The sequence below is a fragment of the Saccoglossus kowalevskii genome, chromosome 16 (genome assembly GCF_978046115.1).
Source record: "Saccoglossus kowalevskii chromosome 16, keSacKowa6.1, whole genome shotgun sequence".
In the NCBI taxonomy this organism is placed as follows: Eukaryota; Metazoa; Hemichordata; class Enteropneusta; family Harrimaniidae; genus Saccoglossus; species Saccoglossus kowalevskii.
The window spans coordinates 15,337,067-15,361,334 of NC_140656.1; the positions used below are offsets into that span (position 1 = coordinate 15,337,067).

Genomic DNA, 24,268 nt, shown 5'->3' on the forward strand with positions numbered 1-24,268 from the left:
TTGGGTATTTTTTATTTTTTAGGTGATTGGAAGGTATCGAATTAGTCACCGGCGGTAATTAGTGCAAGTCGCGCCCAGGTCAACCCTCGTGATTTCCATTAGAAGAGCGCATTGGATTATGGGAAAATCAATGCTTATCAACACGAATGTCGCACATGCGTGGCGCGACGACCATCGCCCTTTAAGCCACCGTGGCAAAGTAGGTCGAGTGACAACTTGGGCCATAGTACCCCTGATTCACAACAAGATAACAAGAATACGCTTATTTTGGGTCATAGAACACGTGACTCACATTGACAGAGAAAGTCGAGAGACTAGTGCCAGAAACTGCCTCGTGAACCAAGATTTTTTTTAGTGATCTGCCACCTGGCGCTCCTCTGAATCTGCGCATGGTGACTGTAATTGACAAACACTAAAGAATGTACAGAGATGTTTATAAACATGGAAAAAGCGACACATCAATGTACGAGGATACTGATTTGCATCATGGGTAGTGGACATGTGAAACAAATTGTCAGATTGAAAATAACTATTACTGAACTGAAAAAAAATTTTCGGCATTTAAGTGGGGCCTTGGTGGTCTACCAACGCCAATCTCTCTTCGCGTGACAGCAAGTGGTGTCGCTCGATTTGTGTCATGAATATAACAATGATACAATGATAAAAAAACAAATATCACCAATAATTATATAAGTACGCAACTAAAAGGTACCATAATAGACGTATGCTATTGGATAGATATTACATTGTTACAATAATTGTGTTATTTTATTCACAAATTAGATAAGTATACGTCATAGTGACGTCTAGCACACGACGAAACATGACCAATGAAATGCAAACAGAGAATTACGTAAAGTTTGTATTTATTGGGATAAATTAATCGTATACAATCACCGTCACAATATGATACAATAAACAGGTTATTGAACGGATGAAATTAAACATTGTTTTCTGTTATTTGTGGCTATTTTATCGTTGTATGTGATAATTCCGTTTTTTTTTCTTTGATTTTACAAATAAAAGCAATAAAACCAATCAAATTTCCACGGCTGGGTCAGTCTACGTATAATGTGGTCGTTAAGTGACGTTCTATTTATGGTTGTCATGTGACGTAACATACATGACTGTCATGTGACGTACCATATATGATTGTCACGTGACGTACCATACATGATTGTCATGTGACGTACTATATATGGTTGCCATGTGACCTGCCATATATGGTTGCTATGTGACGTGCCACATTGAAAAATTGTCGTATTTGAATATCATCACAGAATAAAATGGCATGAATACTAAGACGAATTCGAAGAAGTTGGTTTTGATCGATACGAATTGGCAAAGGAATTTTCTGAGTTTCTTGCCCAAGAACAGAAAAAAAATACATTATATACATTCGCTAGTCATCTTTAAAAATAATAAAAAATGTTCAGAGTCAGAGACATACGAAACTGTTCACATGTTAAATTATAATAAAAAGCCAGTGAAACAATCTTGATAGAGAATATGCAAATTACACATAACTCATTACATATATAGAATATATAACATCCAACTAATGCCACGTGACTTAAAACATAAATAAAAGCGCTGAATTAAAGATTGAAAAACAAATCATTTTTCGTTAGCCACGCCCCGCACATCTCATACATCTGCAACGACATTGTGACCGTGAATTGTATCCAAACAACTAAACGCACGAATTCTGGTCACATGGTGATATGACGTCATGTGTCCATGACAATTAACATATTACAGTTACATATATTATTAACTTTTTATTTTTTTAAAGTTTCAGAGTCAAGCGGAAAATTTCATAGTGTGAGTTGGAAAATGACTGCTCATGTGAACATTCATACCCATCGTCGCTGTGTTAGTGTGCGTGTGCAAAAACTGGCTGGGTATCGAGGACGTGCCAGCTAACGCGTGGCATGTCGGGATATTCGTTTGTTGTAGTTGTTGTACATGCGACTGCGTGTGTACGTGAGGAATCGTTGATGTCGGGTGATGGTGATGAGAGTGTGGGTGGTGTTCGTTTGTACTGTACATGGCGACGGGGAATACTCCGGAAGTGGATTTGTTGTTACATGGCATGTAACTCTGTGTCATGTGTGTTGGCTGTATGGCCATGCATTGTGGTTTGCTGGCCATTGCAGCGTCCAACGCGCACGATGCTCTTCCGGACAAACTAGCATTCTGTGCCAGACCGAGGCTACACTGCTGTTGTGATGACGTCAGTGGCGGTCCCTCGTCCAATGAATCAGTCGGAGATAAATAGTTAGAGTTGATTGGGTCGCCGCCGCGTTGCTGGGGGTAGTTCGACAGGTGCGATGTCCGCCGACTGCAGGATGTGATATTGGCGTCGGTCGCGTTCACTGACGTCAGTTGATTTCCAAAATGCCGGTTTTTATGTAATGGGTGCGTGATTGAAGTGCTCGATTTTGAAATTGGACTAGACGGATCATCGACTTCTTTAGACGTATTGTCTGCTGTTGTACATACCAGTCGGTCAGTGTGGGGGACTTGCATCTTCTTGTTGCTAGGAATGGCATTGGTTTCTGATGACGTATTTATGGGCAGAGTGCGGTTACCACGACTAGTACTGTCGGACGATAACGAAGAACCTAAATCTTTGTCTTCTTTTTTTGTCGAGGTCATGAAAACGTTGTTACCCTCTCCGGCTGTACTGCTACTAACCTTCTTGTTGGCATCTGTACACATAGTAAACAAAATCAAAAGTCATTACCACTAAAGAAACACACTAAAGTAAAAAGTAAGGTTAAAACAAAAATAGCGATAAACAAAATCCGTTCCCTCCCAAAACAGTTAAAGACATCTTAGATAAACGCAGTGCATGTATCCAACACACAACATGGCATAGTGACATTATGTATATAATGTAGTCATATATTCCGATATGATGATGTAAAAAACAAAATGGGAACACAGAGTAAATCTTGTGGTTCCAGCATATCACATACTGGAAACAGCTATGACGGTATTGCGATATGGCGACGAAATTATTATAGAAAAGTTCGGGAAGCCAAGTATCAATTCTATCTGTCTCGCGCAATTAGAAGTCTGCCTTTGGTTAAGAAACCAGTTCGATGATTCGTGTTTTTCAGCACGCAATACAAAATAGCACAATTCTGGAAAATTATTTTCACTGTCGAGTATGGATTTGTTACGACCTGCGTTAAATTCACATTCGAAAATATTGAACAATTACACGGAGATGTATTAATGCACCGCTGCCTACGCGCCGCGCCGCGCCGTCTCAGAAAATTTTCCAATACAACTTTCGAATTGCATCAGACAAGCCAAAGCATCATATAGAAAGTATATTAGAAAATGTCAAATGTGCAAAGCACAATATCCGACTGTTGGTCCATCAAAAAACGAAATATATTGAACGATTAAGTACACAGCGACGTTACTTTTAGAAACAGGCCACACACGTAGGCATCGGCTTTTTACGACTGTAAATTTACCACGGGACATAAGTGTGATTACCTATTACGATTTAGAACGATCGAACTATCTCGGAAGTTTTTTGGGGGTTGTCATAATAGCCGTGGTTCAATGTTTCAAAATACTCGTTTGGTATCGTACCCGTAATTAACGCAGTTTAGGCGTCTCCTATACAGGGACTAGGTCCGATAAGCGACGGTAATGGGTCTACTCGGTCACCGAATTGTTCGTTTCTTGCACGCTTGAACTTTAATTGACTAAAGCCCATCGCTACAATGTTCATCAAAGTTTACTGAACAGAATTACACGCATCTTACGGGCCCGTCCTATTTATGTGATGTGAGACTGCCTCTCCCGGGGGCCTCGTATAGGATACATCAAGGGAACCCGAATAAAGGCAGCCATCGGGTCACATCCCGATCTATACTGATAACAAATACACTGGCATATTGTGGAAAGCAGAAAAGCCGGCAATAAAGCCAGTGTAATTGGAGAAATTATCAGGAATGGAGTTGTGCAGTAATAATTCCGGCTCATCGAATATTTATAGTAAGTTCATTTAGGAGCAGGTTATGCTATGACTTGGAGTACGTGGTAATTCCCAGCGGAGCCATCCATATGCAACCGGCTACATTTTGCATGAGCGCATTACATATATATACTGTGATTCTATTAAATAAAAGTTACTTTAAATGATCCATCTTTCCTGGATAGAACATGTCGATATGTTGTCTAAACTCTAATTAAACAAGCTGCGCCCAACAACAAGCTCTCGGCAAAATTAATAGACATCGCGCTAGAATTGCAAAGTTGGAGAAGTTAGCGGGTGTGATTTTGTTGTTTTGTTTTTTAATTACTTGAATAATTTTCTGCGTACAGGTATATATGTTTGCAAGTATATAGATTATTTGGTCACGGCGAATTCGAATTTCGTAATTGTGTTTTTACAAGCTTTGTATACATTGCATGAGCTAACGTGCTAATGTAAAAATGTGTTCTTTTATAGTACGGTACTTAAGAACCAAACGCGTTTTGCAGGCAGAAGGGCTGTATTTAGAAAGGTTCCGGCAATGAACCATCAAATCCAAATTCATTATTATATTAAGGCACATGCCATACGAGGAGTAAGTTCATTCAAATAGCATCTGTTTTCGATGAGGAGTGAGTTCATAACAATTATATTTCAAACAAATATTATCTATATTCTAAAACAAGTGAGTTCATTCAAATGTGTTTGGAAAAGAGTCAGTTCCTACAAATAGTATCCATATTCAGAGCGGAGTCATTTCATTCAAATGTGTTTGGAAAGGAGTCAGTTCCTACAAATAGTATCCATATTCAGAGAGGAGTCATTTCATTCAAATGTGTGTTGGAAGGGAGTCAGTTCCTACAATTAGTATCCATATTCATATTCAGAGAGGAGTCATTTCATTCAAATGTGTGTTGGAAGGGAGTCAGTTCCTACAATTAGTATCCATATTCAGAGAGGAGTCATTTCATTCAAATGTGTGTTGGAAGGGAGTCAGTTCCTACAATTAGTATCCATATTCAGAGAGGAGTCATTTCATTCAAATGTGTGTTGGAAGGGAGTCAGTTCTTACAAATAGTATCCATATTCAGAGAGGAGTCATTTCATTCAAATGTGTGTTGGAAGGGAGTCAGTTCCTACAATTAGTATCCATATTCAGAGAGGAGTTATTTCATTCAAATGTGTGTTGGAAGGGAGTCAGTTCTTACAAATAGTATCCATATTCAGAGAGGAGTTATTTCATTCAAATGTGTTGGAAGGGAGCAGTTCCTACAAATAGTATCCATATTCAGAGAGGAGTCCTTTCATTCAAATGTGTTTGGAAAGAAGTCAGCTCCTACAAATAGTATACATATTCAGAGAGGAGTCATTTCATTCAAATGTGTTTGGAAAGGAGTCAGTTCCTACAAATAGTATCCATATTCAGAGAGGAGTCCTTTCATTCAAATGTGTTTGGAAAGAAGTCAGTTCCTATAAATTGTATCCATATTCAGAGAGGAGTCATTTCATTCAAATGTGTTTGGAAAGGAGTCAGCTCCTACAAATAGTGTCCATATTCAGAGAGGAGTCATTTCATTCAAATGTGTGTTGGAAGGGAGTCAGCTCCTACAAATAGTGTCCATATTCAGAGTCATTTCATTCGAATCTTAGAATCTGTATTCGGAAAGGAGTCTATTCAAATATTATATGTCTAGAGGGGATTTATTTGATTCAAATAGTATCTCTAATCGAAGAGAAGTCATTCCATTCAAATAGTATCTGTCTTTCGAAACGAGTAGGTTTATTCAAATAAATACAAATAAGACAAATAAGAGGGCGGGCAAAGGGGGTAGCCAGTACAGTTTTACGGGAAATAAAAATTTTGCAGTGCAGAAATTGCAGTGAATTGTGTCATCTAGTCGTTTTACAGTTTCGAAAATGTAATTTCCCTGGATTATTCTTTACGACTTTTTTTATTTGGATGTAAATTCGTGTACGTACCAAGAAAAATGACACATTTTCACAGTGTACGAACAAAATATTTGATTGATTACGTTGTACGTCTAGCCTGTGATTACGGAATTACGAAATTTATTTTTTCAATTTACGTTGTACGAGCAAAAAAATATTGCAATTAAGTTGAACGAAAAATAACCCTTGCCCCCCTCAAATAACAAGTCTTTGTAGAGAAGTTCGTTCATTTAAATACAGTGTAGTATCTGTATTTGGGGGTAGACCATTCAAATTGTGTTGATAATCGGGGAGCTGTGCTTTCATTCAAATACTATCTGTCTTTGGAGGGATTTTAATTCATTCAAACAGTGTTTGTATTTGAAGAGAAAAAAATGTCATTCAAATCGTATTCGTACTTAATTGTTAAATATTAATTATTAATTATCCGCATTGATGGTAATTAAACGTTGGCTTAATTGCAACCCGATGCAAAGGAAGATATATCAGTTCTTACCAGTTGATTCATCGAAAGTTTCCAAGCAGCTAGAAGATCTTTTAATACCACGATCTAACCTGATGACGTAATGTAAAAGAGTCGTTAGTATGGTTATAGGGTCTGCATTTTGTTGTAATTATTGGAACGCCCTTTCAGTAACAAGGCTTGGTTGCAAACGTATTAGTTATAAATATGTAAACCGTGTGTACATCAAGATTAATAGTATATCCGATCATAATGAACGACTTCCGGTTTTTTTCAGATTATTGAAATCGTCTTCCGATAGTACTATCGATTTTAGTGGGTCTCTAGTTTCTGTTTTATAGTCTACATGTCGCTTTAAAAAATAATCATAACAATAAAATAATAGATATGGTGGCTGAAAGAGTGACGTAATCACTGTGTTTCACCAACTTATTCAATGTCCAACATTCTGAAGTTAAAGTTTTCTTGCAAACCGACAAAGATATAAACTTGTAAAATGATCAACGTAAATCTCTAATTTGAACAATCCTGGCACAGGTTTATCGCACAGTGTGAACGTAGTTATGATATATAGCTTTTTGATTACTTGCGAATGAGTAATATCCCAGTCACGCTCCGGGTGCGTAAAACTGCGCTTTATCATTTCTCGTATTCAAGTCTTGAATGAACATAGTTTTAAATAATTCAATACCTAATTTATCGAAAAAATGAATTAAAACCCAGAATGAGAGTTGAATGTGCGAGAATAGGGAGCAGAGCCCCGGTATTCAGGAGAGTCTATGGGAAAGCATTAATACATCACATGGGAGAAAGCTGACAATATCTAACACACTCTCTGCCTCTCTCTCTCTCTCTGCCATGTATTGTTATGTTATATTAATTGTTCTTTTCAGCCATTCTTTGAGATGGATGATTTGCAGCGTGAGCAGTGACATGACTGTAAGTGACGCGACAGTTCCCCAGTGATATCATTCAAGCTAGCGTTCAAAACGACAGTTATAACAGGATTTTAAAACGCCATCTTACAACCGAGACAAAACCCGAGGATTATCGTCAAATGCGTTCTAGTATTTAATTAAATGATATTTGTTCCTGTTTGCTCTTTAACTTCACAGACTTCATGTTGCGCTGGCTGACGTTACGCTTTTGAACTCGATATCCGCACGTGCCAGGCAATATGCTTGTTGGGGCTCCCTGAGAGTCTCAAATTTCAACGGTTCTGTCTAACATGATTGCAATTTAATACAACCGCTGATAACAACGCAGATCATGTCGTGTGCATTATTATTTTATTAGCTCCATAATAATATTATTATTCTTTTATTCCGACTGTATAGTTGTTTTCGTCGGTGACATTTCAGGTTTCGGAGATGTTGTGTTTCACACTGTGTTAGAACAGTCTTGGGTGAAATTATATAACAAGTTATCAGTAATAATATAAGCGTGGTTTAATTCACGTTGTATGATACACAGCGCGGAGCAGGCAATAATTCATCGCTAGGCAGGCATTGTCATGTTGAACAAATCTTCTCTACCTACCTTCCCACAACCACCGTTACTGCTACTTTTTATATATTATTCTAAACTATCCGGTGAATGAATTACTACCGCAAGTATCGCGCCCGTTCACGCGCACAGAATCCATACTGCACCGCCCGGCGAGCACAACATCACCGAATACGCTGATTTGTCAATAAATTCCGATATTATTTAAATGGATATTAACAATCTACCTATCTTTTTTGTCATGCATATATTAACACTGTAACTTGTTTGATTTCACTGGCATTGTCATCCATCTTGGAATCGAGTCGATTTCATAACATTCAGACAATACCAAATGCCAGAACGAATTACATCAGTAATATATCTCAGCGAGCAATTTACGATCAAACTGATCAGTGGATAAGCAATTTCCGCCTGATGTAAACTGCAGATACTCGGGGACTATATTTCCATGGAGGTGAAACGTTGTTAGGCGAAGGAGAAAGTGTTAACAAATCTGCAGTAGGGCTTTCTCGTCAAGCGAGACACGCTTTTTGACCAAATCATTGATCAGCACTACCCCCCAACAACCGAAAAAGAAGTCCAAGGTTTAGTATAATAATAGAAAGGCATTAAGAGGGAATGATTTGTGGTGGGTGGTAGTAAATTAGCCAGACTATAGATGTTTTCTATTAAGCAAACTCAAATCTATTTTATTTAGTCCGCCATTAATTTGTCATTGAAATTGGAATTTATTTTCCGTGAAGACAAACAACACGACTCCAATTTGTCGGTTGTTAGATAGGTGTTAAGTCTCACAGGAATCCAATGAAGATAGCTCCTTAATAACGTATTCCGTGTATTATAGCCGTGTCACAGTAATGGAAAATAAACCGCTAACGTAAAAGTAGCCGTCCCTTAAAAGATAATGAACAAAACGCTGCTCATCCGATGAAAGTTGATAATTAGTATGGAAAACGACATTCTTTTAAATTACGTATTTATAATTTTAAAATAAAACTAAGTAAATATCACTGTACTGTTCTTGTACATATTGTACTATTCACATTGTTTTACTTGAGGTACTATTACCTATACACTTCAATATTCACATTGATTCGCTTAATAGTAAATAACGCTTTCCAGACAGCGTGCTCATCATCGCCGTAATCATGATCCCCACCCTCAACGGTTCCTTTTTAAGGGAACGTTGAATTGAGTCAAAGTACCTACTAGTTTTGCCAGAGTGCATATTTGTGGTTGAAATTCCCGATGTGCGAGCTCAGAGACGAGATGGTCGGTGTACGGTTTCGATTGCAAGGGTTCGCCTGGGACCATGTCAGCAAGGCTTTCATAAAACGTTCGATAATAATAAAAATCAAAGATAGATAATCCAATGATGTGTTATAGTAGAGCATTGTTACCCGTTGGGACTTGCCTTCGCTCGCAAAACACAATGGATAATATATGGGATTGAGTTGCTAACACTTCCAGCCAACCGATGGATAGACAGTGCGGCCACGGTATCCAGAATATCTCCGTTACTACTGTTTTAAATTTCAATTATTATTATAAAGTATAGAAAAATTATAATTTCGCTAAACTGGATAATATTTAGTTGATATTATTATGAAATGACAGGAAAAAAAAAACACTTTTAATAAAAGAAAGCGGGACAAACCGGCCTCACCTCGAAAACAAAAATCCCGCTCAAAAGTGAGTAGAGGAGAAAATGATGTGTATATTTTTTTAATATTTTTTTTTATATCTCCGCTCTCGAATTTCCTAATGATCAAGCACCAATAATAACGATTACTATTTCTACCACGCAGAGAAACTGCTATGCGCGTCGAGGTGGTGGCGGGCATTAGGTATACAACCACAACGCCGGGATATCTTAATAAAGAGGCTGTCTATTTTGATTTTCCCTGAAACTCGTGACCGTGAAAATCGTTATGTTCCGGAGAGGCGAGATAAAATCGGACCACGTGATCCGTGACAGATCGTTTTGTAACATTAATGGTCGGGCCATTATTTTACTGGCGGTTCTAGAACCAGAATATGCAGCAATAATCTACACAAGCGGAGACATGATCTGTACGCGATGCTAAAAATGGTCTTGCCTAGTCACCCCAATGGAAATAATGGGCCACGCTAAAGGGCCGCCTTCTTCCTTATTTCTTTTGTACCGTACACGCGTTTAATGATATGGTACGATCGGGAGAGAGGGGTGTAACTCAGACTTCGTCGAAAATCTTACATTCGCCCCTTCGCGCCACAAGGGAGCCACCCTTGCATGTAAAAATCCATTGTTGTTAGTCTAAAAATAAATTATATAAGAATAAAAAATCACTTACCTGCGAGATAACCCATTATCCCGAAATCCCTTAGCAAACGGGTTATTGTCGATTTTAAGCTGCGTAATCTGGATTAAAGAGAAAACAATAAATTAGAGTCAGGTTTTTAATGTTCATTGGAAAGTGAGGGGCTTTCAACAAAAGTAACTGTAATATCGAAAAACATGTTTTTTAATTGAAAACTGGGCTGAATGTAAATAATAAAAAGGTCCGCAGGTAAAAAAATATTTGGACAATGCAAATTTAGCTCGAGTACATATACATAATATATATATATATATTATATATACTGTCGTTCTCGACTGTATGGTTTATGTTACCATGCAAACATGCCCGCACGGTTGTAGTTACTAAATGGCTCAAACACAGACACCGTCGTCTAGTGTTCAAATCGAGCAAAATAAATGTCCAATTCATTCAGCATCGGTGTGAAAGCGATCCTAGTCTAGCACCATTCAACGCCAAAAGCACGACTTTCTAAATTGACCAATATTTAATTTGTTAGCTATTTCTACATTCGACACCTTCGTTCCCTGGTCTCTTTTTCATCATTGTGATCTAGTTTACTGCTTGTTTTCTTGTCTGGGGTGCATGTTACCGTTCCCTATTCGACGTATCTGGCGTTCTGGTATACAAATATCATTGCCCCTGGCAACCAGTTTATATATTAATATCATATTATGCGTATAAGAAACACAAAATGATAAAAAGACCATATGCTATGTATTTTTTATAGTATCCTCAGGATAACTTGCAACACGTGTCTAAGATGCAAGTTTTTTTAAAAGTTCAGTAATTGTGAAATAAAAACAGAATGTTCAGTTTATTACATGAATGTAGTGTTACTATTTCGATGTATGAATGATACCGCCTTCAAAACGATTCTAGATGAATGAAATGAAACAGACGATATAATAACAACAACGAGCGATATATTAATACATTGCGCGCAGATGGTTTAAGATGGTTTTTGTGTTGTCATTGTTCTAATCTCTACGCGTGATTTATACTTTAATGCAGTGATGTTCATTTTCATTTTTCTTACGGGAATGGAATACATTCAGTTGGATAATCTCCCATTTACGTGACTGCAGTCTTCGACCTTGATCGTTTTGCAAAAATTCAGTTGGATAATCTCTGTTTACGTGAATCATCCAGGCTTAGTCCTGGATGGTTTTGTAAACATTCAGTTGGATAATCTCTGTTTACGTGAATCACTCAGCCTTAATCTTGGATGGTTTTGGAAACATTCAGTTCCATATTTCTCTTTGTTTTGGAAACATTCAGTTCCATATTTCTCTTTGTTTTGGAAACATTCAGTTCCATATTTCTCTTTGTTTTGGGAACATTCAGTTGGATACTTTTTTGTTTACGTAACTCACTCCTGTCGTATACCTGGGTGATTTTGAAGGCATTCAGTTTGACAATCTTCTGTTTATTCACTATATATACTTGGATGGCTTGGAACATATTCAGTGGGATAACATTCTGCTTACGTTACCCCAGCTAGACCTGGACCTGGATACATTTTCAGTGAAATGCATTGTGGGAAATCCGAATAAATCCATGTACTGGTGGATACATGGAACGCCTGGTAATATTAAATCCTTAGAAATGACATTTTATAAAGACACTCAACCGTTGATATTTAACAAAAAAAGTGTACCTTTTCATTTTGGTAGGCTGTGACTGCGATAAACTGGGTTTCTTGAAAAGCGTAAGTGCTGAAAGAGTTCCAGCGGAGACTGAATACGTCATTGGCCTGCACGATGTGGAAGCGAGGCTGGTACTTGTGCATCGAGTTCAGTACAATCTGTAGAAAGATATAGAAAATAATCTCTTATAATACTAACCAAAAGTAAATGTATTGTGTATGTTATGCCATTGGGTAGTGCGAACATTTTGCTGTGATATGTGTGGCTTTATTTACTTAAATATAACTGTGGTAAATCTGACAATGCTGCAATATTGACCTTAAACTTCATATTCCGAAACTAAATAATATTATGTGTTTACGTGCGTTTCACGCTGGGATGAGATTACAAGAAACTTTGAAAAGTTGATTCTAATGTTTCAGAATTGACGTTGCTGTTTTATTGCATTAAGGAAATATGATGGAAGTGAGATATACGAGACACGCGCCCTAGGCGGAACTTACGCACATACGTCGCCAATGTGCTTACTACATACAAGTGGCGAGCTGCCGAGGGGAGAAACGGAACCTAGGCTGGGTTACGATTTCATCCCAGATCGAAGATTAAGTGAAACAAAAGACACACGAGGAATATCGTATACAGCGAGGTATTCTTAGAATAACAAAGACGCCATTTGGAATATTAGCTGCTACCTCAAGCGACTAGAATTATAGCCCCTGGAAATGAACATAATAATCTATGTACGTCACTGCAACAACAAGAACATCCTCTCATTGAAGACGATAGTCCGGCTTGTTGCTTACTCCTCACAATCCATCCCTCAAACTGTAAACTTATTGTTTTCAGTGTGCTACCAACGTGCGTTATGAAATTCAATCAAAACACAATAAATGTATATGTATTATAATTATATGTATTGGTGTGTGTGTGTGGTACATGAGTATGCAGTTCGTATGAGTAGAATTCTCCTACTTTAACTAATTAATTTGTTTGCAAATGGAACTGGTATTTTTTTTATTGTTTTCACAATGTTTTACTTTATTGTGTTTTTTTTTATCAAAACCTCAAATATGGGATACAACAGTAATAAAGTAGTTAATATATTGTTAATGTTGTTATGGCTTTAGGGTTAATAATTTGTCGCAGTATTGTTGCTGTGTTGCTATCTCCACTATCTAAATCGATTCAGAGTACTGTAAACTCTTTCTTTTTCAGAATGAATTCACCGTGGCAGTGTAGAGTTAATTTAAAAATATTTAATATTTTTCCATGCTCATGTGTGCAAGAGATGAAATGCATATTTCAGTCGAACTGACAGTATCAGCCAAGAAAATGGCAACAAATCTCAGTGGGATCTTTCTAATCTCCGAAAGTAAATTGACTTTGTTGAGCACATGGAGGCAGGGTAGATCACAAATGACCTTTCACTTTTGTTTCACACATTTTGTTTCGATTCGATTTTGTATCTAAATATCGACTGTTCATTCCGTACATAAACACCTACGTATTCGGTACGTGATGAACTAAGTGGAGGATATAAACAGTGCGTTCACTTGGTAATAATATTGTCCGACTACGATAAAATCCGACATTTTATTCAGCCTCGTTCGCAGGCAGTCGCAACGTTGCAATAAACACTAAAATTGTCCTACGTAACACGCCATAAATTAATTTGAAACATAACGAATTCCTTATAAAGTTGCATTTTTTTTTAAATATTCAATATTCATTTTTGTGTGTACACGAAATGGTTACCAAGGTGACAAATATATTACTTATTAGCGGCTAACGCTGAAACAGAATCATTTGTTTCTGAAATACTATTATTACCAATGGCCCCGTGAGCTTGTCTTTGATGTCTAACTTGGAGATAGGCGAATCGGTGTCAGTATAATTAACTTGTTATTGCATACGCCGGTATTTCCAAATTGACTTATAAACATCATCACCAAGCCGGAAACTGACGTCAGATGGACTGTTCGAATATTTTTGTTTGTATTAATGATCCGTATCCGACGACTGAACACCCGGGATGTGGGCTTGTAGGCGCCGCTCGTTCAGGAAACATTTAAGAAGGATTATGTGGAAAGGGAACTATTCATGTTGTGTTGATTGACAGCTTTGGACTCGATATCCCGGAATAGACAATATTATAGGCATATGTTGGCACAATCAGATATAGCTATTCCCATGGTTACACGGTTTTTAACTTGCGGAAATTGTAGAATTCTCACTAATTTATTTACAGAGAAAAAAAATATGTGCCTTGGATACATATTCAATAAATAAAGTGCAATCATATTCCCGTCTCAATATGTGTCCATCTTTCATCATCGTGAAAGTTTCGGGATTTAATAAAGAGTTTGTATTTCTATAAACACGACCAAGTTTCGAATCTACCAGTTAATGAGTTGATACCGTGTCTCGATGTACCGAAGAAATGTGAACATTTCAATTAGACAAAAGACTAAGTAATTAAATCTACTCTCTCGATAGATCTATATCACAATATTAAGTCTTTGCAAGTTGTGTTTGTTTAAATATATGGAAGTAAATCGCGATTTTTTTTTTCAAGCACAAAGATCACGACGACGCATCGTGTTATCGGTCGATATGGGTCCCATGCGATGAGTACGACGCGTGTAAAATACATTGTTTGTTAAATACACACGAAATTAGAGCGCGCTGTGCAACGACTGTTCTGCTTGACACTATATCAAAGTAATAAACAGTTAGTTTGCTCGACTGCTTTAAAGGGCGGCAGTCGTCGCGCCGCGTCCTGTTCGATATGGGACTCATAACGACGTATACAACGCGTGTAAAATACATTGTTTATTTACATGAAATTTGAACACGCGCTGCGCGACGACCACCGCACTTTAACTCCACCCGCTATAGTATAGTATATAGTAAAATCATAACGCATCAGTTTTTAACTAACTATCTCAAACCAAATGATTTTTCCAATAAAATATGCCCTAGTTCATCGTTATAACCCTTTTGTTTATCCTCAACCTAGAGAAATATTCACTCCGCATGTCATGCTCTGATACACAGACAACAACAGCGAATGAATACGTATTCTACTACCCGTGACAGGTGCACTCCAAACAACTGATACCATTTGTGTACAGTTATCCACCATCTAAACACTCCCAGACTTACGCCTCAGTAACTAAATTTTACCTTCCCTGGACTCCATTGTGACACAAATTGTTCAACTACACTGTCTATTTTACGAAAGCAAACGGGAACCTAGGCGAGAACGGAATTTATAATTTACATTCAGTATTTAGAAAACAACGCTCCGACAGAATATTGATTGTCCGTAATATACAACATGTGTTCATGTTTGTTGTATATTTACATGCCTGTATATTTCAGATTTAATTATTCAAAATATGCTAATGATCACACCGGGTGCGTGCATGTATTTTGCTGCCACATATTTATAAAATTAACCATGATAAATTACAATCTACGCTTGATTATCAATTCTGTCTTCCTTTCTTTTTTGGATTAGCATTATTAGATTCTATGTCAGTATTGATACACAAACACAAGAATCCATGGCACTCCACGTATTCAGAGATTGTGCCTATTTCAATGTACTTTTATTGAAGATCAATATTATTTTATTTTAGTTTGTCCAATAGTTTTAGAGAAACATTTATTTATAGATATTATAACATCACATTAAATAAGAGGAGATTTATTTAAGTACTTCAAATGGATAATTCTTGGTTAATATGTGCTTTATAGACCCTAACAACATCCACATGCACCCTTACAACGAGAAAATGAGATGAATTGATTCCACGTGAAATAAACTACAAAACATTTGTTTTTTCAAAAAATGAAAAATTGCAGTCTTTCAAGTCAGCTACTCTTTTTTTAATGATCAAGATCAATGCCCTTTCGTCATTTTTCATAAAGTAATCTACAAAGTCGTCTGCTCTCTCATCAAAACACAACAGGGAAGGAGTGCAACTTTTGCTCAGAAAAAAAACTGAGTCGACAGCATGGCCGGTTATTTATCAGATGGTTGCTAACGGTGATGGTTGCTAATGGCGATGTAAATGCTGGGTATAAATCAATAAATAAGCATTCTGCCCTTTTATCAAATGGAGGCCATCTTTAAAATATGATGTTATCGGATCTTTTTCCTTTCCACCATCCTGCCAACAACTTTAAATATATTTATGTCTATACAACGTCGGTGAGAAAAGCACAGTGAGATAGCACAGTGATATAGGATAGTGATTTATAGCTTTCGGAGTACACTAAATAACTGTGTATAAGATAGAGTTTGCACCTGCCCCCATATAGCGACGATAGTGATAGAATTGACAATATGATGTACAGCTAAGTTTTTTTAAACTCCAACCCAACATCGAATGAAGCGGGAGAGAAATTGCTAAAATGAGTAGGCGGTGTCCAAAGTTAACGAAGTCGAATGAATGTTAACAAAATTATGTTTGGGAATAAATATTGTATTTAGTGAGGTGAACCTGTCGACAGTAACGCCGAGTAGGAGAAATATGTATTCAATAGTCGTATGAATAAAGACGCGATGCTTGCCTGTTAAAGTGAAGATTTACACAAATTCTGAAAATATGTTCCACGTGTCAAATACGTGTTGAAAGGAATACATTTGCGGGATTTTTAGAGTGAGTTTTAACACCTTGGTCGGTCGACTTGTTAGCTATCGCTCTTTTCCGCAATCCATGGACGGCAAAACTGACAATTGCAGTGCTAAAACCACTTTCCGTGGGTAAAATGACACAACTTTTAACTTAGTCCACTTCATTACAATGTTAGAAGAAACAGGCGTTCTATTGGGAATTGACGCGAAGCATTGATGTGCAACCAAAATATGCTAATATTTAATAGATAATTAATATGATATTGCCTCAATTTATTCTGGTCGGAAAAACGGCATACTATTATTCATTTATGTTATAATAAAAGAAATTAAAACCATGGCGGTTTTTAGCACAAATGACATGGATACTACTAAAATAAAATTTAGTGTGCTGTGATATGAATTATGTATTTCATCCCTGTACCCTCCCACGCCCAATTACGTGTGGTGTGCTTCTAGTATAGAGGGGACACATGTTGGTGTAGTAGGACGCATTGACGCTCTCTCCTTGTTGTAATTCTTAAAACAAACTAGTTGCCCTGACTTCGGTGCATATCACAAGAAAATAAAATGTCAATGTTTTTTATTTATATATAAAACAGTGATGCACAAGCGCTCAGGGCGACAAATTTTAAAATATAAATGACATTGTCTGTGCAAGACTGTCGGAGTTGCAGCGTTGTCAATTGGAAAGACAACGACCGCCGGTTATAAAGTAGAGGTAACTAGATGTTTATAAAGCGTGGTGCAATATCCAAAAAGGATTGTATTAACCAATACTTAAAAAAAAAGATTTCACTTTGTCACTGAATATAACTAAGATCCGTCGTACAGATGAACGAATGTTTGTTTTTTAAGTCCCTTACATATAGCGTGGTAAAAGCGCTAACTTAAACTCAAAATGTATGTAAATATATTTAGAATTACAGCAATTTGGGCTCGCATCAGATAAATCATTGCCGTATCCTTTACCCACGGGCGATCGGAGAAGTAGAAAGAGTATAACATTACGTGCGCGATGGCTGTTTAGGTAATATAAATTTGGTACAAGTATTCGGTGGTAGAACTGTTCAAATTCAAATTCTTCGTGTTGGCAGTTTCGGATTGGGATAAAATGAAACGTATGCGATTCAACAGTTTTCGGTGATTTGGCAGTCAATATTGTAGAACCAGGCGGAGACATTTCATAACGGTTTGTGTCAAGTGTTCAATCTAGCGACTAACTTAAAATTCTTTCGTTTTCAGAATAAATACAACCGAGGGAAACACGAATTATAGGAGATTAAAAATAGTGCTGAGAATTTTGTATAAGCTATAGATGAACCAGCTCAAAGGAGTTCAGATGACGCGACGGGTCAATGTGCAACACACGAATAACACAAAAATAAGCGTGTTTTTTTTTTTTAACCCGAAACCAATATTCTTTATATACCACACACATCACACAGGCCGTTGGTAGGTAATATACTCAGCTCAGATGCGACGTTCTTTTACTGAGATTCAAAAAGTTAATTCGATTTCCCATATACAGTATAGCTTTCCCTGAAAAGTTATGCGAGCAGTCGCGGCCGCTGTGCGAGTCAATATCATTTCCTGATTTGACATAGTGCACACAGAGTCATTAAAAAGATTACTCTAGGCAGATTTGTTAAAGAGAGTTTTAGTTCATTCGAATGTTGGCGGTGATTATATAGTATTTTCTTCTTCCTACATTTGGCATCCTGTATTGCTACAATTTGTTTATTTAGTAACCGATGCAACAGTGTTTACACAACACAGTTAATTAGATAATTTCAGCGTGATTGTTTTGCCAACATTTTACGAACCACCCATTGATATTTGTAAAATTGAAAATTCAGCGAACTGGCCGCCCTAGTGGAAGGAGCTTTATAGAGTTGTTTGCACAATCAAAACTTGATACTATGAATAATTGGAGATCGACGAGCTTGCAAGCCGTTTCACTTTCCTGTATTTGTAAACGGCTCTGATAACCACTACAAGAGAGTTTCCTGCTTCAATTTGTACACTTTTTTCCGATTCAAATTGTTCGAAGGAAGCTCTGACGTTTTTATTAGAATGTATTGCATCACGTTCGTGTGCTAATAACCGGAGTGTAAACAGATCAAGGCATTTAGGGTGAATACGGACCTTGAAGACAGCCGTAGGCGGCCATCTCCGTCTAATGTCAGTTGTATTGTTTTATCCTAACGTATACTCCGTTAACGAGAACGTTTAGAAAATTCTCATTTTTTTCCCGAAATTTAAGATCGTTATTTTTTTCAATACATAATGTTTCAACCGTTATACACCGTGGTACATAGCGGTTATAGCATAGAATATTACAGCTTGTTAATTATTTTGTTATTATGTGTATTCTGTCTTATATCACACACTTATAGTAGAATTGCAACTTACGTGTCCGTGTTGATCAAGGTTATTGTTGGTAAGTTTCATTTTATGAAAGCTGACAACTTGTTTCATCCACACGGCTCCCGTAGCCGGCGAGTCGGGATGGATGTACAGTCTTCCGGGCATATGTGGTTCGGCCTTACCGGTTACTACCCACTCCGAATTGTGATATTTGTATCTGGTGTCGTCTACTGGCACGATGTCCATCAGCATGATGTACTTGGCGTGTGGGTCTAGACCCGTGACACTTGCACGAAACGTTGGAAACATACGTCTGGTAGAATGAAATAAAGTAAAGACAAAATATTATAACAGTTATTGTTTTGTTTGTTTAAAAAAAACGGATGGGAATACATTGCGTCGGCGTACAGGGATTTACAAATGAAAGAATCTGTCCACTTTTAGTGCAGTATTTGCATGTAATATGTTAGCTTACGGGAGACATGTAACATGGTCAACAGTTGTTATTGGTGACGATTGTGTTAGAGACACAAATAAATAAAAAAGAAATACACAAAATACGGGTCAGCAATAGGAGTACGTATTTCTCAGCGGCCGCCGTATTTATTTAAAGGGCGGCAGTCGTCGCGCCGCGTCCTGTTCGAAATGGGACTCAAAGCGACGTATACAACGCGGGTAAAATACATTGTTTATTTACATGAAATTCGAACACGCGCTGCGCGACGACCACCGCGCTTTAAAAGCTGTCAATGGACGCAACTTTGGGCGATCGTTTCATTGTTCCAACCAGGGCGCAGACTACGCCGGTGTAGTTTATTTTGTGTGAACACGGTATCAGTGGACAATATGCCCAAGAAGTACCATGACTTGTACGTAGTGATAACAATAGACACTTGTTTCTGACTCGATAAGCCTCTGTGTCTGGTTCGTAGTATAACAAAGATGAGATTTGCGTATCGATTTCATGTCACCAATCTGCGATTTAGACTCAGCCGGCCAACCCTCCTCAAATCTTTTTATTAATTCATAGGGATTATTTTAATTCCTGTATATTTAGATTAAGTAGATTACTGCATATCGAGTGCCCACATTTAGCAAATCACAACAGAAAACGTATAAAGCACACGATTGGAAAATTTGGACATATTTGGATGTATTTCATTTATCGCGTAGTGTCGATATAGTTTCACTTCGTTCATATCTACACGGTGTAATTCTGATTGGCAAGTGGCGCTTTGTATTTTAGTTATTGTTGCATTAACAAGGACGACACTAACGCCATTGTTATTACTAAATGGTTATTTTTATTGTCACTGTATATTATTCATAAATATTCCCATTTTGCGTCGTAATCGGTTTTAGTTTGTTATGGATGGTTCAGAGTGAAGGTTCCCGGAAACACGGTTGACGAGTCAGGGGAAAACGAAAAAAAAATTTGAATATATATACGAAATAAGTTTGTTGTTTGTGTTATGTGGGTCGTAATTGCATGCAAGTCTTTTTCGCGGAAGACAGTCAGAGTACGCGAATTGCGAACTGCTGCGGACGACGTTAACTCCAAACACACGCTGTAACCATTTCCAGAAAATTGTCGAAGCCGAATTAATAAAACAATAAGGGTAATCTACAAATCAAATAATCATAAAGATACAGCTAAAATATGACCCCACATCTGTAGAATTAAAACAAGGCACCCAATGGATTTAGATCCAAATCAATACTTAATATTAATCCCGCTTATTAGTCTTGTTTTTCACGATATTTATGCTAGTTTGTTCACCGCGTCTTCAAAAGTGGATAAGATCGGTTTAAAACGGACAACTTTAGTAAATAACTTCTAGAATCCTATTTATTTTATAAATGTTGCACTTTTCCAGTGGTGACAAATTATTTGGGTAATTTTGTGAAAATAGTGGGTGTGTATGTTAGCGAATAAATCTTCGTCCGAGTTCGCGGATTGAATCGACTGCAAGGCTAACATCGCGCCGAGGGCGGTGAGACTGGAGGTTGGCGGCGACGTTCTGCGATTGGAATTAAAGTAACAAGTGGAAGCCGGAGTCGACGACATTTATAAGATTATTCTAGTGAGTGAAGTGAATAAAAAAGGTAGTAATGACTAATGCGACGGTGTCGCGATGAGTAAAACAATGACTAATGTGACGGTGTCGCGATGAGTAGAGTAATGACTAATGTGACGGCGTTTCGGTCAGTGAGAAATGACTAATGCGACGGTGTTACGACGAGGAAAGTAATGACCAATGTGACGGCGTTACGATGAGCAAAATAATCACTAATTTGACGGTGTTATGACGAAAAAAGCAATGGCTAATGTTACGACGCTGCGATGAGCAAAATAATGACTAATGTGACGGTGATACGACGAGGAAAATAATGACTAATGTGACGATGTTACGATGAGAAAAGTAATGACTAATGCGACGGCGTTACGATGGGCAAAATAATGACTAACGTTACGGTGTTACGACGAAAAAAGCAATGACTAATGTTACGGCGCTGCAATCAGCAGGATAATGACTAATGTGACGGGGATACGACGAGGAAAATAATGACTAATGTGACGGTGTTACGACGAGAAAAGTAAAGTATTGCAATGACTTATATGACGGCGTCACGATTAGGAAATAACGAATGTACGGAATTGGAGTTATAGTGAGCAAAAAGAACTATTGGTGGAGGCGGCGTGGCAAATAACTGAGTACTTAAAATCAGCGAAAATCGGAAACAGGAATGTATAATATGTGGGCCTTGCACCTTTGTTACTGGAAATTGCACACATGGTCATAAAATTGTGCGAAGGCGATAAAATTTAACAAATACAAAGTACGTTGATAGAGTACGTTTAAAAAAGTCCCGGGGCTGGCATTGCATTCGTTAAAAACGTCTAATATATTACTGCAATAATACAGCTTCGTAATGTTCCACTGATCTATCAAGCGCGAAATAATGTTAATTGTTTTTAACGTCGACGTGTTTTGTTCGCGTTTTTGTTGACATATAAATGATATTAGTATCGGGTGTCCGTATTATGTCATTCAAATAGCGTGTAAGCACGCAATGTGGTGTAAACGTTCGGGTGCCGAGACATACAAATTGCGAAAAAACATTAATATTAGCGTTATAGCAATGGGCTGAAATTTGAACTGTATTAGAGTTAGCTTCTTGTCTACAATGATTTTCTGGAATACATGGAGCTGCCAATTTCGACTCGATCGTTGAACAACTTCTAAATTGTAGAAATGTTGACGCGATCGGTCGTAGGTAAAAAGTGGGACGATTTGAGCCTTTTGGAGACGTCGCTGGACTTTGATAGGTAATTACAGGTGGGCACTAACACAGTTCTTGGTAGCGCACTTGGCGCTGAGCGGAATTGCTGTCTGCGTGTGTACATCCAGCCTCTACATTACAACTGTCCTTCTACATATTTCAGCGCCCAAACAGTCAGCCAGCCAGCCAGCCTGCCTGCCTATATAATCAATATCCGTTTCATCCTGGTTTCATCCATTGTTTGGACCACTTCACGCTACTTGCTAGCATTTCTTCTTTATTGCTGTTCCCATTTGTAAACTTTTAGGTAACAATGACACGGGTTAGTGGTCCCCTAAAAGTCCATCTAAATTGCCGGGCATTAAGTTAAGAAGGCAGAGCGTTCCTACGTTCAATACCCCCTTTGCAATTATTGTTAATTGATCCCGGCACCGTTCGTCCGGGCTTGGTAGTCATTCAGTGCTCACTGGCACATGTTCCATACTAAACTATATATCTACTCGTATCGTTCACGTAGTTTACTCCACTGCGACGAGGAACACAACATCAGATGCACGGTTTTCTTGTTTTGACAAATGTAAGACCTCCACCAAACGAAACCATCGGATATAGCTTCATACATAGTTGCGTTTTACAAGTCATCTCCAGTTAGATTGCTACCATTTACATAGCGTCGCTAAGTCTATAACTCAAATTAGTTCAACTACACAGTATGTATTCGCTCGACGAAAAAAAACACGGATTGTTTCGTGAATTATGTCATTTTTTCCAGTCGCGTAAGATAATATATAACAGATAATATTAAACAATTTCATGATGTATAATGATAATGTTTTAGAATAATTCCCTCCATGTTGTGAAGTGGGCAATAATTGCATGTATATTTTCGCCCAAATAACATTAATTATCATTAAAAAGATCTTATGCCACACACGTAGAGTCAAAATAAAAGAATAAACGCATTAATAAACAAGATAACTGTTCCGTCGGTTATAACACAAACAGTTGTTCCGTCAATAATATTTCCAGCATTATAGTAAAAAACGCTCTGTTAGAACTTACCTGCCAGCTTTCGTTATAATCATTTCAGTGCCAATTTCGTGGAATTTTGTCCACAACTCCTTTCCTTCCAAGTTTACTTTGATGTCTTTGTTCTGCACTACGGTGTGAGGAATGGTCGGCGGGCCACCGCCGGATAGCATATGATGTGACTTCAAGTCTCCTGCGCCTGACAACGATGCGAAGTTTTCAAAATGGCTGCGACGATCTGCAAAAGTGTAAGAAGATGGGGAAAGGTTGGCGTATCGATTCGACGATCCATGTCTGCATGGTGCAGTTGGCTTTAGGTGCGTGCTGGTGTCGATAACGGACAATATGTATAGCACGGGGTTGACTTACACAGTGGCCGTTCTTTTCGCGTTGAACCTGTTGCCAAATGCTACATCCAATTCTACAAAGTGGCTGCTAATTCCTTCGAGATGTGATTTTTTAAAATATTAAAAAAAATTGCGATAAAAAAATTGTAAAATGTGGAAAATAAGGGTATTTACCTGTAAAAGTCAGATGTTCCGGGGCACACTGCTGCATAGGCGGCAGACCGTGGTACGCGAATCCCCTTGGTGGGGACACTATACTGTTGATACTGAACGCTCGCGCACGGTGGCTCAGGATGTCGTCACTTTCATACATGACTGTGGGTGTTGGAAAAACTAATACCTCAGTTTATATAGTATCGATAGATTCAACAACAGCAATAGGGCGTCGAGTGGCTTCGGCAATGTGCTTAACGCGATAGATCGACACGCGGTGGTGGGACACGACTGTCTAAGTCAGCGCTAGAGAGAAATAAAAAGACCAGTGCGGAGACAACTTCTGATACTCGACTACAATTAAAGACCTATTATTTTGAGTATTGCTTTGATCGCACCCCGGGCCGGTTTTGTTGTCTGTGTCCACACTTGCCTATTCAATTGAAATAGCGTTGTGCCAATCAATGCTTCGAGTGGCGCATCCAACCAGCAAGAGGGCGTCACTTAAAACGCGCTCGTGGAATAA

The 24,268-nt window shown here is 38.0% G+C and overlaps 1 protein-coding gene across 1 annotated transcript; it reads right to left on the reverse strand.

The window, feature by feature from the left end:
• Positions 1-849: 849 nt before the first annotated feature.
• LOC102802798 (uncharacterized) lies at positions 850-23,902 on the reverse strand. Its single transcript, XM_085491523.1, has 7 exons — positions 23,764-23,902; positions 23,276-23,480; positions 18,974-19,241; positions 11,925-12,071; positions 10,259-10,326; positions 6,450-6,508; positions 850-2,714 (listed from the first exon to the last, which is right to left on the reverse strand). The coding sequence occupies exons 1-7, from the start codon at positions 23,900-23,902 to the stop codon at positions 1,804-1,806; spliced, it is 1,797 nt and encodes a 598-aa protein (XP_085347649.1). The 3' UTR covers positions 850-1,803.
• Positions 23,903-24,268: the final 366 nt, after the last annotated feature.

Bases quoted from the DNA above. Each gene is read 5' to 3' on its own strand.
- LOC102802798 (XM_085491523.1), bottom strand. From the start codon at position 23,902: ATGTATGAAAGTGACGACATCCTGAGCCACCGTGCGCGAGCGTTCAGT. The intron at 19,242-23,275 runs GTAAGTTCTAAC...TCATTCTACCAG, and splicing joins ATTATAACGAAAGCTGGCAG to ACGTATGTTTCCAACGTTTC. The intron at 10,327-11,924 runs GTACACTTTTTT...TCTTTAATCCAG, and splicing joins CAGCCTACCAAAATGAAAAG to ATTACGCAGCTTAAAATCGA.